Source organism: Alexandromys fortis, unplaced genomic scaffold, assembly GCF_014885135.2.
Source record: "Alexandromys fortis isolate MF-2015 unplaced genomic scaffold, M_Fortis_MF-2015_v1.1 scaffold_198, whole genome shotgun sequence".
In the NCBI taxonomy this organism is placed as follows: domain Eukaryota; kingdom Metazoa; phylum Chordata; class Mammalia; order Rodentia; family Cricetidae; genus Alexandromys; species Alexandromys fortis.
In genome coordinates this window covers 2,108,422-2,126,730 of record NW_026068111.1, presented here as the reverse complement: position 1 = coordinate 2,126,730, position 18,309 = coordinate 2,108,422, and the positions used below count along the sequence as shown (strand labels likewise).

The window sequence follows — 18,309 nt, the reverse complement described above, 5'->3', positions numbered from 1 at the left end:
TCCCCATGGGCATCTAGATGATGGGGCATGGTGATGAGGTAATTCTCTCTGGTGCTTTTAGACCAATGTTCTGGAATTTGTGATAAGCTGAGGTTGAAATGAAGGTGAGTCTCCTTCAGGGCCTAGCTGCTTCTATTGGCAATGATTCTGTCTGTTCATGCTCATCCACTGTTGAGGGACACAGAACCCAAGATGAGCAAACTGAGCTTCAGGGTTTGCTTCATGGCATCTGCCCTCAGAGAGGTGATGACATCCTGGCCTATTCAGGAGGGCTCCAATCAAGGGAGTTAGAAGATGAAAGAGAACGGAGCTGAGGACCAACCTCCATCAAAGTGGGTGCAAAGGGCCCTGTGAACTCAGACCTGTATCAAGAAGTCAACTTGGAAGAACCGGAGAAGCACATTCTAGAATGTTATATTCCTTCTTCCACTAAAACATTAGCACTGATATCAGAAAAAAAAAATATGGTTGATTTTAGCAAACAACCACCACCAATCTTTTCTTTTCGACAGAATAAAAGAATTCCATACTCAAGGTGAACTGGAAGACTCCCATGTTGAGTTGCTGGCAGGGAAAGTGGCCATGGCCTTCCACTGGACACTCCTTGTCCAACCTGATCGTAGCCTTGTTGCTTACACTCCCAACCTCCTCCCCTGTCTCTGCTGAACTGGCACCTGGCCTCAGAGATCTGAAAATAGCACATCATCCCTGGATTCAATCTCGTGAGCTGGCCAACTGGGCAGCCCTTGGAAGTAGGCCAGTCATGTTGGCTTTGATGTCTCCAAACTTCCCAAGAGCTGCAGGGTGGAATTCTGTGCACTGTCATATGGCTCCAGGGACATGATCCATATCTGCTCAAGACAGGAGCGAGCGTGGGGTTGAAGCCAGATAGGGCTGGAAGGTGCTGAAGGACTCCAGACTAGGTTCTGGAGGCCACTCATGCCTGCAGCTGCTATGCTGTGTATGGGGATGCCCCTCCCTGATTGCCAATGGATGCCATGATTCCTGGAGCCCGATAGTAATACCACCCATCAGTATATCTTCAGTGAGTGATAGAGACTGGTACATGGTGAGAATTCATTGGCTTGTTGAATACAATCTCCATGACAACCTAGCTCCTGACCAGTCTTCCAAATTGAAGATGGCAAATTGGAAGCTGCTTTTACTTAAGCAAGTGAGCATGTATGCACCTCTGTGAATGCGTGTGAGCATGGGAAGAGCTGACCATGCCTTCATCTGAGGGCTACCCTGGACTGAAGTCCCTGTCCCTCCTGGAACTAAACACCCATGTCTTTACTCTTGCCAAGGCAGTCAGTCCCTGACTAGTCTATCTGGGAGACAATCCAACAAACAGCAGATTCTTCTGGGGCAGAATGTACTTGCCCACAGCTGAGCTCTGGCCCCATACATCCCCTAGGGGAAAGTTGCTTGGCCCCATAGTTTTGGCTAAGGTTAAACACAAGGCTCCTGAATCGTCTAGCTAACCAACACATTGAAAGACTGTAATACAAAGATGAGATCTGCAGAAACTTATCTAAAAGTAGGAAGTGAATCTGGACTCCTTCACGGGGGAGGCATATCTGGAAACAGAAGGACTCCAGGTATGGGTTCTTTGCTTTTCAAGCTAAGCACCCTGCATGCTCTGATCTGGAGGAGAGCCTGCCCTCTGACCCACCTGGAACAGTCTGGCATTTGCTGTTCTGCACAGGCTGTGGAGGGGGCAGAGGGGACTATTAAAGACAATTATACAGACTAGCTTCGAGTGTTTGTGTTTAACAAACAGCTTTGAGTTCTAATTTTCTGCAAAACACATACTGCAGGTACAATTTGTACTCATTACCGTATATTGGGAAAGTTATTAAAAACACTCAAACTTGGTTGAGACTTCCTATGGCATCGTCCCTGGATTTTAATTGGTTTTTATCTAGTTCTGCAAAAGATCTCTTTAAGGCCAATCAAAGTCCCTGGCTCGGCTGTCTTGCTAGGCACAGGACAGGGAGAAAGCATCCTATGGTACAAGTCTACCTCCATCCAAGTACCAACAGCCTCACAAGTCCACCAAGATTCCAGCAGGAGATCAGGGAGAGGATGGACACACAGTTACCAGATGACAAAAATCAGTGGTTCGTAAAATAAGGGTTAAATCTTAATCTCTGAGGTTTGCAAAGCTGCTACTAGCAGTCTCCTTAAAATTTAATATACCTCGTTAATGCTTCCTCGCAAACACTGAAGGATTTTTATGATTATAATCATGTGTTACAGCACCTAGTACTGTTTCTAAGCAGCATACTAATCAGCTTAATGAGATATTACTGCACTTTTTGTTGACTAAAGCAAAATCTCTTTTATTGTTCTAAAGCCTGTCCTTTACTTTATTTTTTTTCCCCAAAACATTATCTTGTTTTATGATGTACCAGTAAATATCATGCTATTGGTGTTATTTTTTTTTCCTTTGGCCAAATCATAAAATGATCTCTTTCATCTTAGACTAGTGAGTATACTGAATATAGTAAAACAGAAAAGAAAGTGCTCTGTTGGTCTTTTTGATGAAAAGCCACTCTGCTCTAAGGCAAACTTTGGACTGAACCAACAGGTAGGGGCGCTTTGTGAAGGGAAAGGAGGAGGAGTTGAACACGCAGAGCCTTGCTATGTTATTAGGTGTTGAAGATGGTAAAATATTAATAATTGAAATGTGGATGAATAATTGCAGTTTGTAAATAGAAAATACAAGGAAGATGATCCATTCCCAAAACAAATTGGAGGGCACTGCCATATTGCATAATTGGCATTTAATAATTCATCTTTTTATTATTGTTTTTGACTATAATTCCTTAGCATTATTATGGGTGGGTAAGTCATGAAATGCAAACGTCCCCCCTCCATCCCCATCCATGCCCCACGGATGCTATTGATTCTTCCCGCCACTGTACCTGGTACAGATCTGAACTCTTGTTTTAATTTCTAGGGATGGAAGACGCGAGTCTGTGCCTTGGAGTGTCTTCGACGGCACCAGAAGCTGAGCCTCACCTGAGCAGCCCGGTCCTCAATGGCCAGTATGCCATGAGCCAGAAGTTGCACCAGATCACTTCCCAGCTCAGCCATGCCTTTCCTGAGCTGCATCCGCGGCCCAACCCAGAGGAGAAGCCACCTGTAGCCCTTGAGGAAAAGACCCACGTACCCATGAGCGGGCAGCCCATGGGCAGCCAAATGGCGTTGCTGGCCAATCAGCTGGGCCGTGATGTGGACAACAGCCTCAATGGGCGTGTGGACCTGCAGCAGTTCCTCAATGGGCAGAACTTAGGCATCATGTCTCAGATGAGTGACATTGAGGACGATGCCCGAAAGAACCGGAAGTATCCGTGTCCGCTGTGTGGCAAGCGTTTCCGGTTCAACAGCATTCTCTCCCTGCACATGCGCACTCACACCGGCGAGAAGCCCTTCAAGTGCCCCTACTGCGACCACCGCGCAGCCCAAAAAGGAAACCTCAAGATCCACCTGCGGACCCACAAGCTGGGCAACCTGGGGAAGGGGCGCGGGCGGGTGCGTGAGGAGAACCGTCTGCTGCACGAGTTAGAGGAGAGGGCCATTCTGCGGGACAAGCAGATGAAGGGCAGCTTGCTGCAACCCAGGTCTGATCTCAAGCCCTTGGCACATGCCCAGCAGGCCCCATTGGCCACCTGCAATTTAGCCTTGCCCCCCAACCACAGTGTGCCCGATGTCGCCCACCCGGCACCGTCTCCCAAGCCAGCCAGTCTACAGGAGGATTCAGTGACCCCGGCTGCGGGCTTCAGATGCACCTTTTGCAAAGGCAAGTTCAAGAAGCGCGAGGAGCTGGACCGCCATATCCGCATTTTGCATAAGCCCTACAAGTGCACATTGTGTGACTTCGCGGCCTCGCAGGAGGAGGAACTTATCAGTCACGTGGAGAAGGCACACATCACTGCGGAGTCGGCCCAGGGCCAGGGCCCCAATGGTGGTGGAGAGCAGTCGGCCAACGAGTTCCGCTGTGAGGTATGCGGCCAGGTGTTCAGTCAGGCCTGGTTCCTGAAAGGCCACATGCGCAAGCACAAAGATTCCTTTGAACACTGCTGCCAGATCTGTGGTCGGCGCTTCAAAGAGCCTTGGTTCCTTAAGAACCACATGAAGGTACACCTCAACAAGCTGTCGGTGAAGAACAAGTCCCCCACCGAACCCGAGGTGTCGGTGCCCATGGGTGGCCTGTCCCAGGAGGCCCATGCCAACCTGTACTCTAGGTACCTCTCCTGCCTGCAGAGTGGCTTTATGGCCCCGGACAAAGCCAGCCTGAGCGAGCCCACCCAGCTCTATGGCAAAGGGGAGCTCCCAGCCAAGGAGAAGGAGGTTCTGGGAAAGCTACTGTCGCCCATTTCCAGTATGGCTCACAGTGTCCCGGAAGGAGATAAGCACTCCCTCCTGGGCTGCCTCAACCTTGTGCCACCACTAAAATCCAGCTGCATCGAGCGGTTGCAGGCAGCTGCCAAAGCTGCAGAAATGGACCCAGTGAACAGCTATCAGGCCTGGCAGCTCATGGCCAGGGGCATGGCCATGGAACATGGCTTCTTATCTAAAGAGCATCAGCTCACGCGCAACCACGAAGATACTTTGGCAAACGCCGGAGTTCTGTTTGATAAGGAGAAACGGGAGTACGTGTTAGTGGGAGCAGATGGCTCCAAGCAGAAAATGCCTGCTGATTTGGTTCACAGCACTAAAGTGGGCAATCAGAGAGACCTGCCAAATAAGCTCGACCCTCTAGAAGGCAGTCGGGAATTTTTGTCACACGGGCTCAACCAGGCGCTCGAATACAACCTGCAGGGTCCTGGGAACATGAAGGAGAAGCCCACTGAATGCCCAGACTGTGGAAGGGTATTCCGTACCTACCACCAGGTGGTTGTGCATTCTCGTGTTCACAAGCGGGACCGCAAGAGTGATGAGGATGCTCTGCACGTGGGCGTGGGCGTGGGCCTGGAGGAGTGGCGCGGCTCCGGCAGCGACCAGGAGTCCCAGTCGGTGAGCCGCTCCACCACACCTGGCTCCTCTAATGTGACTGAGGAGAGTGGGGCTGGAGGTGGCCTGTCGCAGACCGGGAGTGCCCAGGAGGACAGTCCACACCCTTCTTCACCATCTTCCTCAGGTAGGTTGACAGACAGAAAGTGAAAGGGCCCGAGCCCGGGCCCTGCCCCTGCCCGGACCTGCTTGGTCCTACATATCACCTTCAGGCCTTAAGATGGTTCTGAGGTCAGTGTGGTTGAAACCACAGAAGGTGGCAGGCTGGATGCTGGGGAGTGTCTCTTTCCTTCAGGATGATGCCCTGCTCCAAAGTTGGGACTGTCTTTTCAACCTTGATCCATGGCTACCAGCAAAAGGCAGCTGAGCCTCCTTCCCAGTGGTAGGGATGGTGTCAAGCTTTTTGATGGGGCACCGTTTACCCTTCCCCTACAGCTGTTCAGTTCCATTTGTGGTTGAACCTGGTTCTTAGCTTTCTTTGGAACCCAGAAGTTCAGGCTTGGCTCCAGATATGGACGCGAATATGGAGGGTCTCCCTGGCCTCCCCGTTACTGTATCCACCAAGCCTTTAACTTGGGGGTTTTCCCACAGCCTCCCTCCCCAGGCCGAACCTGTCTTTTGTGCCCTTCTGAAATTGCAGGCTGGCTCACCTGCCCCCAGAGCCACGCTGCTTTCCTCTGCTGGGTTTAGTCAAGCACAGAGGTTTGAAAACACAGATGTATGGCCGTGTGTCTTCAGCTGTACTGTGTTGCATGGGCGATACAGTTCTGGGGGTCTAAAATAGAAAGCAGAAAAATCTGTCATCAAAAATGTCTGTGAAATGCTGAAGCATCCTGGCCCTGTTTGAGGGGGGAAAAAGACAAAAAAAGAAAAGAGAAGGTAAAAGACTATATATACTAGTCTAAGATGGTTAAATTAAAACCGCTACCTAACAGCAGGTAAGAGGTTGCCTTCATCCACATTTCCAAAGTCCCTTACTAATGGATAGTAAATTGAAAGTTATATCTCCAGCCCTTTATAAAGAAAGCACCTCGCTAATACTGTAATCATTCTACTGCCTAACAACAGAGGAAATCATGCCATAACAAATACCCTGTTACTAATGGCAACATTGATTTCTGCAATCAGCCATTAAGTCTAGAAAATGAAAGACAGTTTGAGGCACCTCGAGGCACTGCGTTGCCCACTGTTAAAGATGTGGCAGTGTGCTGCTGAGGGTCATTTTTTAAAAGTTTTTCTTCTCTCTATTTGCGTGCATGCATGCGTGCGTGTGTGTGTGTGTGTGTGTGCGTGCATGTGAGCGTGTGTGTGTGTGTGTGTGTGTGTGTTTCTGTTGGCTGTCGTTTCTATCGTAGAGAGGCTATTCTCTGCTGTAGTTACTAACTAGATGCCGGTACACTTTGTTGTTATTCTCTCCCTTCAGCTTCTTTTTCTTCTAGAACAAAACTCATACTAGAATAAAGTGTGTGTGTGTGTGTGTGTGTGAGAGAGAGAGAGAGAGAGAGAGAGAGAGAGAGACAGAGAGAGACAGAGAGAGAGTGTGTGTGTATATGTGTGTGTGTGCGGTGTGAGCTTATTACAAGCCAGTAAAGAATTGTTAATACACATAAATCTGAACTACACATTCCAGAGATTCCGATAGCACTTAATGCTGCTGCTTAAATACCCATGAAACACACTGTCTGCTCGTGGAGTCCTGGACTCGCTGGCGATTTATTACTGACAAGATGCTTTGGGAGAGTCTAACAAGGATGTGATGACCACGGGAGGATGAGGTCACACTGCGTGGAGGGGCCTTGTATAAGAGGGAAGTTGTGAAATTACCTTTTCTGCCACTGAGAGCTCTGTCAGGATGGGTCCCCACATGCGGGATGGTGAGCTCCAGGCTGTCTCCAGGGACTTTTTCCAACCTCTTGGAAAGGGATCTCTTCTTCAGGAAATGTGTTCTTCGCTGTTCTGAGGTTGGGGACCTACCAGGGGCAGGGGTCGGGAAACAGACTGGATTCCCTCCGTTTTTGGAGTGACATGGTTTTCATACTGACAGATTCCATTCCCTCTCCAAGACCTGCTAAAGCAAGAGGGTCTTAGCATAATATTCCAATACCAAATGTTCGGCTCTGTTAATGACATGTTTACCATGTTTTTTATCACCTTCTGGCCAAGTGATAGCCAGCTGCTTGCTGCTTCCTCAAAATGCTCGGTGGGAAGAAAGAATGCACACCAAAAAAAAAAAAAAATCCAGATTTATTTATTTATTTATTGCCTAAGAGAAGCATTGAGTTGGCATTAGCTCTCCACTTTATTTTCCCTGCTGAGGGATTTTACAATGGTGAATACTGAGTCTTTCATTTGGGGTTTGACTTCTTTGTTTTCTTCATATTCAAATCAGACCCTTTCATAATTTTCTGACTAAGGAGGGAAATAGATGGATGGCAGAGCCACTCTGCAGCCCAAATCTGCTGCGTGTCTAAGGGCATTCAGGTTCTGCTGGGGTTTAGGATTCTCAACCAAATCTGGTTTGTTTTCCCCTCTTCTAACAAGTGTGACTTGTATAAAGTGTGTGATTCAAAGATGCATTTAAATAAAACTCACGACACAATAGGTGTGTTTTTTATTGTTACCTGTAAGAAACCTGCAAGGTGAAGGGGAGGGAAAAAATTTTAAGCCCTTAAGTAAAGAAAAAAAAAGTACTTATTAAGGCTTCTATTAAGAAATAACTGCAAAACACGGTCTTACAAATTTCTCAGACCGCATAACAATGTCACAAAACTTCATTTGCATGTCTTGATTCTCTTTTTTGTTGAAAACTGGGTCAGTAGGGCCTGAGAAACTATTTTTTCAGATCTTAACCAATGAATTCTTCTTTATAAACCGCTGCTCTTAACATGATAGTAGTTCTGAATTCATCATAAAAAAAAACCTTTTTTAGCAGAGCCTCTTAGAATAGATCTCTAGAAGAAGGCTTACAATGAGTGGCGGAGACGTCCTTTGTTATCTGATGTAATTCTTTGCAAAGGAGGATTGGGAACGGAGTGGCTGTTTAAAAATGTCTTGCTCAGACCGAGACGAAGAAGGGGTCAAGTTTGCAATCAAACAGTTATTGCCGAGATGGGCGACTGTCACTGGCTAGGCTAATGTGGGATGCAGCTGTTTCTTATGTGAGCAAAAGAATGTTTGAATCAGTGAACATGTGAAAATGATCCCAGTGAACCAGAAAATGTGTTTGTTCTTTTGCCTCTCCAAACTGCTGAGAACCAAGCTTAAGATCAGCCGCGAAAACTAGGACCTCGGACAGACGGAGGGGTCATGTTTCCTAACAGAAGAGCGGCAGTACTCGCCACGCAGATCACCTCCCCATCTCCCTTTGTTGTTGTTTGTTTGTTTATCTTCGACTCGTTTATAATTTCTCACCACAGTGCATGTCGTTTGCGTCCGTGTGCATTGCAAAGCGAAACTATTTGGAGAGCATCAGCTTATAAATTTTACTCTTTTATGACATTCGGAGAGCGGGGCGGCTGTTCTGATGTCTCCTCATTTCCTGGCTTGCGTGCAAAGGCTCTGATGACATTAATCTCTGCATCTTTCCCTAAAACCTCTCCCTCCCCCCCAAACCACCGATGTATCCTAGCTTTTGCTCTGAGTCAGAAAACAACAGAAGTCCCGTTTCTTCAGATTTTGCTTTGGAAATCATGCTTAGTATAATTAAAACTTAATGTACTAAGAAACGATACTGTTCATTATATCCAACAGGGCAGTTACCTTCCGAATTCCCATCATTTTGGAGTGGGGATAATTGAAGTGTTGATGGTGGGAAGGGGGTAATTGAATGCATTGACCCTCCGTTCATTAAATAAAGTCAGCAAAGTTGCGTGATCAATGGGAGCCAGGGAGAGAGAGAGAGAGAGATAGAAAGATGGAAATACCGTTAACCCCTACTTCTTCTGCTATAATGTTTTGAGTTGGACAGGGATTATTTGATCAGCTGGGCTAAAAGCCTTGGGGGTCAGTCGGCTTTTGTTGCTAGAATGCATTCCTGAGATGCTGTGCCTCCATCCTGCCTAGGCCCATTGACCACTGCTTCGGAGGCCTTTATCCAGACCCCCACCACTCCACGACCCACTGGTGATAGTGAGATGATAGATTTCCTTCCTTTCACACCCTTTTTTTCCTCTTGTGATTCACCCTCCCTGCCCCCATTCGTGGTAAACATTGCCTGTTCCACACAAACAAATCCAAGCCCTCCAAAGATGATCTCTAAAACAAAAAGGAAAGAAAAAAACATTTAAGTCTGAGGATTAAGATCTCCTTTTTTCCTCTTTTTTTTTCTTTTTCTTTTCTTTCTTTTTTTCTTTTTCTTTCTTCTTTTTTTTTTTTTGCTTGTGCATTCCAATTGTTCTTAAAATATTTGGCAATGTCAATTAGTAACTGAGCAGAGTTAGCTGATGAACACAATTTTCCAGTAGACTGAGCACCCTATTGTTGCCGAGCGAACAGCAGATTTCTGAGGTCATTATCATTCGCTGGTTGCTTGGCCCAGCTGCTTCCTGCTGCAAAAGCCAAACTTTATACTGGAGCTCGGGGATGGCTGCAGCAACAGGGGTCTGGGAGGGGGAGAGGGGAGCTGGCTGCAGAGCCGAAGACAGTCATTATCAGCAGAGGAAACAGAAAGCAAAAGTTTGCCCGCTATTCCCCGAGAACGGTAGTATGGGGCTTGGCACTTGGTTCCTTTGCCACTACCTTCCTCCTCCAGGAGCAGATTTAAAGGTGGGGAGAACATCCCCAAGGCACAGTGGCTACTGACTTCTCGCAGAACACAACTCTGCCAAACAATCACTCCATTTATAAACTCCTTAAGAATGTTTGACCCAACCAAGAGCTCGGGCGTAACTCCCCCATAGATAGATAAGACACTTCCATTTTCATTTTAAAAAGTCATTTTCAAGAAGCTTTTAGCAACTTGAAAAGAGTAAACTCAAGGACCACAGGCAGGAATCAGCGTGCAGCTTTCCAAAAGGGATCTTTGAACAGAAGGTGGTCTGAAATTCCTTGAAAAATAAAATTTCATACTGGGGACTCATTCCTATGCCTGTTAGCTTTCTTCCTTTTCCTTCATCACCCTGACTCTTGCCCCCTCCCCTCCCCTCCCCTATTTTCGAGCTGTTTCATGGAGAAGAAAAGCTGCACTTTTTTTTTTTTTTTTAAAGCTCAGCTGTTAAAGCCGAACACCATATGCAGCCCTTCCGTCCCCGCCGTGGGAGCATGTGCAGGCGGCCACTGTGTTTGTGGAGATTTACGGAGGCTCAGCTTGTGTGTGCCAAAGCAGTGCCCAGGCAGACGCTGGCCAAGGTCCTTCTTCCAAGTCGGTGATTTGGTGGCCACCCGCCTGGATGGATGTACTGGCTGAGACTCCTGGGGAATGTTAGAGAGGGCAAGGGTCAGAGGCCTGGGTGACCTCCCACAGTCCTTAGCTCTTCCACGTGGTCCTGGAGTGGTCCATTCACCTGGAGCAGCTGGTGATGCTAGCTGACAGTCACTGGCAAATGCTAGTCACTTTGGGACCATCACTTCATCTCCTTCCTCCTATGGGAGGTTGGATGCTTCCCAGGACTTCCTTTTAATAAACTTTCCATTCCGAGGTGGATGTTCATTGCTTTGTGTTTAGAAATGGCTATTTGCTAACACACTGCAACACCCCGGGGCTTCTGCTGTCTCCCTTGCCCCCTTGAATGTGGCTGTAAACTCCACTTCCTTTGAGGCTAGATGCTGCTGTCCCTTAGCAACTCAGCAAGAGAAATGCGCTGCGAGCTCTGACAGGCTTCACACCGGAAGCCAGCAGAAGAGATCCTGGAAGGTCTTCAGCCTCCCTCCGTACTTGTAGTCTGTGGACTTCGTATAAGCCATGAAGGGTTGGATTCCAGGCCTGCAGTTGCTCAAAGCCCAGCCAATGTTCTGGTGATGGACTCACGTTGTTGGACTCAGTTTGCCTGTATCCAGACGGGGCACCATGAGGCCCATCCCCTCTTCTTCCTGGTGTGTTTCAAGAGGTGTTGCAGAGCTCTGAGACACCCATGGTGTTCCACGATGCTTACTCATTTGAGGAGCAGAAGAGGTCTTTTAAATCCCAAATTAATGACCATAAGCAAACACTGATGAGCGCAGGGCAGGTAACAATGAAGCAGAGAATTAAACTGTCGCTTCTGAAAACATAGCTCAGATGGGAGTTTCTGATTCCCATCCTGGCTGCCACCACCTTTGTGTAGGAGGGGACTAGAGTTAGCGATTTGCTTTATATATAGGTATGGTGGGGCATTTACACTACGGTTTGTCCGGAAGAAGGTACGGTCAGTTCAAGAGTTTCCTTTCATCTGTTTCCAGTGTCTGTCGGTCAGTAAGAAATTCCTCCCACTGGGTACACTATTCTGTTTGCAGGGCTTCTTGGGGTCCACCTGCTCACTCCTGCCCATTCTTCCAGATAGCTGATCCTTCGAATCCCTTCTTTGGGCTGTTTTTTGCCTTGCATGTAAGAAGAACATTTTCTGGAAAGGAAGGCTGTAATGTATCTTAATTTACCTCCCTACCTGGGAGGGGAACAAGTTTCATGTGGCCCAAATTTAAGAAATTTGGGAGCAGGGCTAAGTTTCGAGTCCTCTGTTTTGCTGTAGAAGACTCCACTGGATTCCAGACTCCAGCCAGGACACTTGGGGATCTCAAGATGGAGAATTTAGAATTCATTGAGGAAACCTAACATTCTTGATGCCATTTTGTAAGAGTAGTATTGAACCATTTGGCCTGTGAAGTCAGAGAAGTGTTTTGACCATGGAGCTGGTGTAAATGCTGAGGGTAAGGCTTTGAAACAATCATGGCAGTGGGTGATTGGCTCTTGGCACGCGCCTAATTCATGATGATGGCATCGGAACTTGTGCCATCTGTGAACCTGGGGTCTTCTGGTTACCCTCTCGGGCCCTTGCCACCCTCGCTGGCATCTGGCAGGCATTTCTCACCCTTGCCGAAGCTCTAAACATGACCTGGAAGGAAAATGGCTGGGAGTGACTGGAGAGTACACAGAGGAGCTATCCAAGATGAACGGAGAGAGGAGGGTTGGCAGGCAGGTGGTGGGGGGACTTTGATCTCCCCAGGAATGATCACGGCTGCAGCTGAGAGGAGCCAAGGGTCTCCCTTGCCTCTTCCTGGCAGGATGGGACGATGGCAACATTTACTTAAGCTGTGGAGTCTGGCACAGCCGCATCCAGGCGCCATCTGGAGAGCCCTTCTCCGAAAGCCACAGACCCCCACTACAGGAACTCAGGGGAGCAGGACTTGGGCAGAGTTTGGGGATTTTTTTCCCTTTAGGCACATCCTGAGCATCCAAGCACCTGAGTAGGGCTGAAGCCCCTCTGAGACTCCCATTGCTAAAGTGTGAGTCCTCCCTCTGTACCCCTCTGGTTAATTCTAGAGACTGATGTGGCTTAGGTTGGCTTTGTCAGGAGGGCACTTACTGTCCCGGCTGCCTCTCCACCTGTGTATTTGATGTGGCATGTTGCTTCCTGCCTTTACCCAACTGTACTAGCTACACTGTACACTGTGGGAAAACACGGCCCGTTAATGTGATGGAAGTGTGCCTCTCTCTAAACGCCCTGGAGAAACGGATCTAGAATCCAGTGGCTTGACTCATGACAAAGAGTGCCAAACAAAGTATAGAGATCCGATGCCCCCTTTCCCCTGATATGCATCCCAAACCAAAAACCAAAACAGCAATGTCCTGAAACAAAATGAGCGTCTAAACTTTGCAGCTGCTTGGTGGGTGTCTGGGCTACACCCGGAGCCCTGCTGAATGAAATCAAGGGGAGTGGTCTGGGTGTAATTCAGCTGGCTCTTGTCTGCGTTTTCCCTACCAAAAGAAAGTAAGGGCTTATCTTCTTGTGGGACCCATCTCTGTGTCTTGGTTGCTGTGCGTGTGTGTGTGTGTGTGTGTGTGTGTGTGTGTGTGACATGTGACATGTGTCTGGAAGAAGTGAGAGACACAGCACAAGCTGGCTCCTTGGCTCTGCTGCCCACTGCACCACGTGGTGGGGTGGGGTGGGGTGGGGTAGGAGGGGTTTCCGCCGGAGGTGCCTGGGCTGAGTGTTCTCTCTCCGGTGAGGGTTTCAGAAAGTAGGTCGTGGGTGTGCTCTGTTTTCATAACTTGTCGCTCACTTTCAAGGATAAGGGCGGTTTCTCACTCCCCTTGGAAGGGAGGCAGTGTGCATGTCTGAGGACTGTTATCCTGTGTTCAGGGGCGAGGATGCTCCACAGAGGAGCGCATTCATTCTCTTGTAGAGGCATCTTGTACAAATGGAATTTGGGTTGACACTCCACTTGTCTCTTTCCTGTTGTTTGGATTCAGGTCCAGAGCTATCAGATTCACCAGGAAAACAGGTCCCCACCACGGAGTTATCTTTCCTAAAGCACCTTGTAGATGCTCGAAGCTCAGTGGCCTGTGTGTGTGATGTGTGGATGCCCCTTGCTATCTTCAGTCATCTGAGGGGCGTTTTGGAGCCTTTCCAACCTGCCTATATTGAGCTCAGAATCTAAAGTAGACCGTGGTTCTTCTCCTTGAAGAAGAACAAGTCAGATACAGTGTTCTTTTTATCGATAAGAATGTTTAAAATTTTGATAAAGCCGGTGTTTTATTTTATTTTATTTTATTTACCCCCCCCCCCATTTTGGAAGTGATCTTCCGGTTTGCCTGTAGTGTGATGTCTTGATCCCAGCTGAGGGAGGAGCCTTGGTCTGGTTTGTGTCGTTCTCAGCTGGGTCTGAGCCCTCTGAAGTGATCTTTGCTCCTCAGTGAAGGAAGCTGCTGCTATGTGCTGCTATTTTCTTTTTTCTTAACCATAGACTAGTCCTCACTCACCTAGAAGGTACAGATAAATTAGAAAAAAATATCTTCTTGAACTAAGCGTGGTGGCTCATGCCTGTGAACCTAACACTCAAGACACTGAGGCAGGAGGATCTTAAGTGTGAGGTCTACCTGTTGGTGATTCCAAGGTCGGCTTGGGCTACATATCTGGACACTGTCTCAAAAAGAGAAGCAAGCAAACAAACCAAGGCAATTTTAAATAAATATACTTAGAACCCCTCAGGGCTTCACCCTGCAATCTGTTTATATGCCTTTCCGTTCTTTGGTATGCTCCTGACCATGTGGCTCCTGAAGGGGCCACATCATATGGTACACACTCCTGGACAAACCTTTCCTAAAGTACATGTTATACATTAAGTTCTGAGGGCACATGGTGTCTGTAGGAAATGCCCAGTTTCACCTTAAAGGGCACGATGATATCTAATACAGCTTTTTAAATAAACAGGCAGTAGGATGGACGTGTCTTATAGGCTATTGCATGCAGGCTGCTGCCCTGTTGTGATAGCTATCCTTTTGTTTCATTTTTGCTGTTTCCAGACAGAATTGTGCTATGTAGCCTAGGATGGTCTCAAACTTGGGAACTGCCTCTTCCACCCTCCCAAGTGCTATAACTGGATGTACACACCATCGTGGCCAGCATGTTAGTTTTCTTTCCTTCCGGAGACCATCACAGAATAAATACGCTCTCTGGGGAGAAAGCAGAGATCCAGAGAGGAAAAGGCCTATCTATAAAATGACTGGTCCACTGTGTGTACAAAGCAGAGACTTGTTTTTAGTTTTCTCACTCCGAGAAGAAACATCCCAGGGACTTTTTGTTTTTTGCATGTTTGTGTCTGGATGGTTCCAATCATGTGTGCAATTATTTCCTTAGGTGTAAGTGAGTCTGTGTTCCCTGGCAGGTGTCCCTGAGGCTGCAGATGTGGAACGCCCGGCAGTGTTCTATAAGGCCATAGCTGGAGACCGTTTCCGTGCTGGAGATTTTGCCCCAAGGAAATCCCTCCTGTGACTGTGAACTTGTCCCTTTCGCCAGGGAACTCTTTGACTCCTTTGTTCACTTTCAGTGCATGTGTGCCTGTGTTCAATCATCAGTTCATCTATTTTACTAATTCTGGTTCCGATGCAAAGGTGAGGAAAGAGAGAGCATTTCTCAGCCCACAGAGGCTCACACACAGTCTAGGATCTGTAAAATGTCATAGATTGAGGCAGACACCTGGAAGACGTTAGCGCTCCTGGAGCTTTTGGGGATCCTTGGTGTCCTGTTTGTACCCCTATGCCCCATGACGGTTAAGGAACCTTATGTGTTACCTAAGTAGCTATTTGTTTCATTAGGCCAGACAGGTCACGAACCCTCTATCCTCCTGCCTCGCCTCTGAGTGCTGGGATTGTGGGCAATGCATCTCTTCACTTGACTACAAGTAACTCACCTAGCAGCGAGGAGTAGCTCATTCCCTCTGCAGAGCCTACCCAGTCTTGGCGATGCCAGAAGCAGGCAGACACGAAATAGTCACTTAAGGCTGGGGCTGTATATTCTGATGTTGGATTCAGGGAATGTAACCCACTCTAGCAGGGAGGGTATGGTGGCCGAAGTGATCTGGTCCGTGGCTAAGAAAGCTTGCTGTGCCAGCTTCTCACATACCATGCAGGAAGCATCTGTCAAGAAATGGGGCTGGACAACTTTCAGGGCTCTCCCCCAGTGACCTACTTCACCAATTTAGGCTCCAACTCTTAGAGCTTCACAACCACCCAGAACAACACACTAACTGGGTACCAAGCTGGAGGGATATTCCATGCTCAAATCATAGCACGCAGACTGACTTGTCCCTGCCCCTACCAGCCCTTGGCTGGGGTGCTTTCTCCTTGGTCGAGAAGCACAGGGTAAATCGGTCTTGGTACATCCGTAAGAAGGCATTGGAGAAGAGTCCGGTTTCTGCGGAAGCCTCTTGAAAGGCAGGGGAGTGCAGGGCGGGACAGGCACCTCGGCAGGGCTGCCTGTCATTATTTTGGTGTTTGGAGCGAGAGCAGCACAGTACAGATGAGGGCATCCACACAGGATGGAGAGGAAGCTCCAGGATTTGTCTCGGCCTTTGTCCATGGTGTCATTTTGGTCTCTGACTCATGACCTAGGCAACTGTCAGACTGTGGGGTGGGTGTGAGCTTGTCACTGAGAGCTTAAGTAAGCACCCCTGAAAAACTGCATGACTTCATACTCAGATGTATGTTTGCTGGCACAAGCTTTGTCCATTTGACCCAAAACTGACCTTCCTTTACCTAGAAACTGTGCACACCTGCTCACAGGGGCTCTCGCGAGCTCAGGGCCAGATTGGTGCTCTGCATAACACCCCGATGGCATGCCAGCAGAAGGCATGGTTGAGGATGCGGTTGTCCTTCCGTGGGAGCAGGAACTGCACAAGGTCTCCTAAGAGACAGTGTGCGAACAGACACTGTCTGCACTCAGTGTTCCTTAGTGGTATTCGCTGTCTTCTCTTGAAATATAACATTACAGGCCTCACTCTGGAGCCACAGTGAAATACACTTTTCTAACATTTAAGAACCATCTTGGGGGCGCACGCCTTTAATCCCAGCACTCGGGAGGCAGAGGCAGGCGGATCTCTGTGAGTTTGAGGCTGGCCTGGTCTACAAGAGCTAGTTCCAGGACAGGAACCAAAAGCTACGGAGAAACCCTGTCTCGAAAAATCCAAAAAAAAAAAAAAAAAAAAGAACCATCTTGGGGCAACCAGATGGTTCAGTGGCTAAGGGTGCTTGAAGCCAAGTCTGATGACCTGAGTTATTTTTTTAAAGAACAAAGGAGAGAACCGATTCTTGCATGTTGTTTTCTGACCACTGTGTAAACATACACACGCTCACACGTGTGTGTACACACACACACACACACACACACGCATGCGTGTGCGCACACACACAAATGAAACGAAACTGGATATGGTAGCATATGCATTTAATCCCAGCTCTCGGCAAAACCGGTCTGGTTTACATAATGAAACCCTGTCTCAGAAACAATGAAACAACCAGAAAGGAAAGGAGAAGATAGGCAGCAACTCAAAGCCGAAAGCACACACCTCACCCTGAAACCCGGTCCTGGTCTTCTGGTTCCGGCCACCCTACTGGCCTGCTGGAACAGCTCATCCCCAGTCTCTACGCCTCAGCTTATTCGACTTCATTTTGGAGTTAGGATGGGAGTGGGAAAGAGTGAGGTCCCTTCCAGTGTTCACTTTTCATGTCTCCCATCTTCTCCCTCTACCCCTCTCCCTCCCTCTTACAATTCGAATATGCAGTGACCCCGCCGAATCATGTATTGGGACTTAGTTGCCAGCTAATGGGTTTTGAGGTGTGATTGAATTCTGAGGGTTCAGATTTTAACCCTTGATAGATCCATATTGCACTGGGATTACTGGGAGGTGTTTCAAGCAATCCTTCCCAGGGACATATAAATCGTGTCTCCCTTCTTATAAGGTCCATGTGACAAACCAAAGTACAATCCCACCAAAGCTTACCCTGCGCAGCTGTGTGAGTTTATTGGTCTTTGGTTACGGAGCAGCAATGAAGAGACATGGCTGACCCCAAAGCAGCCCTACCGCTTTGGCATGAAAAAATGGTGTCTTGGTTAGGATTCTTATTCTTGTGGAGAGATGCTGTGACCACAGTAACTCTTATAAGGAGAGCATTTAATTGGAGTGCCTTACAGTTCAGAGGTTTAGTCCATTATCATCATGACAGGGTGTAGGCAGACATGGTGGTGGCTGTGTCTTGACTTGCAAGCAATAGGAAGTCAACTGAGACACTGGGAGGTATCTTGAGCATAGGAAACCTCAAAGCCCGCCCCCACAGTGACACACTTCCTTCAGCAAGGCAGTACCCACTGTAACAAAGCCACACCTAACAGTGCCACTCTCTAAGATTATGGAGGCCAATTACATTCAAACTGCCATAGATGACTCCACCATAGTCATGTAGATAGAGGCCCGCTGCAATTAACTTTACTTGATCTTTATTCTCTGGTACCTCCTGAGACCCTGAGAGCCCATGTAGTTAGTGCAGAATATTACAAATGGCTGGGAGGTGTGACAGGAAACTTAAAGAGTGTTCAATACATTCTCACACCTTATTTAAGGGAATGTCACAGTCCTGTAGGCACAGCTGATCTGATAAAGATGACAGCCTTTTCTGGAAGGATGATCTACAACAGGAAGTGGTAAAGGTAGGAGGTGGAGGAGGTGGAGCCTGGTTGCAGGATGGAGGTCACTAGAGGTGTTCTTGGGGTTGCTTCTTGCTAGGGCCTCTTCCTTTACATCCCTTTTCTCTGCTTCCTGGATTCTGTGGTGTAAACCAAGATTTCCCACCATACCCCCACCCCATGCTGGACTGAACTC

General features: G+C 48.0%; 1 protein-coding gene across 3 annotated transcripts in view; it reads left to right on the top strand.

Moving 5' to 3' along the window:
* Window positions 1-18,309, top strand: part of Znf536 (zinc finger protein 536) — a 453,344-nt gene that overhangs the window by 197,193 nt on the left and 237,842 nt on the right. For all 3 annotated transcript variants that reach the window (XM_050124519.1, XM_050124520.1, XM_050124521.1), the window contains exon 4: window positions 2,966-5,149. In XM_050124519.1, the coding sequence (XP_049980476.1) occupies window positions 2,968-5,149 (2,182 nt within the window). In that variant the 5' untranslated portion in view covers window positions 2,966-2,967. The remainder of the gene's footprint in view (window positions 1-2,965; window positions 5,150-18,309) is intronic.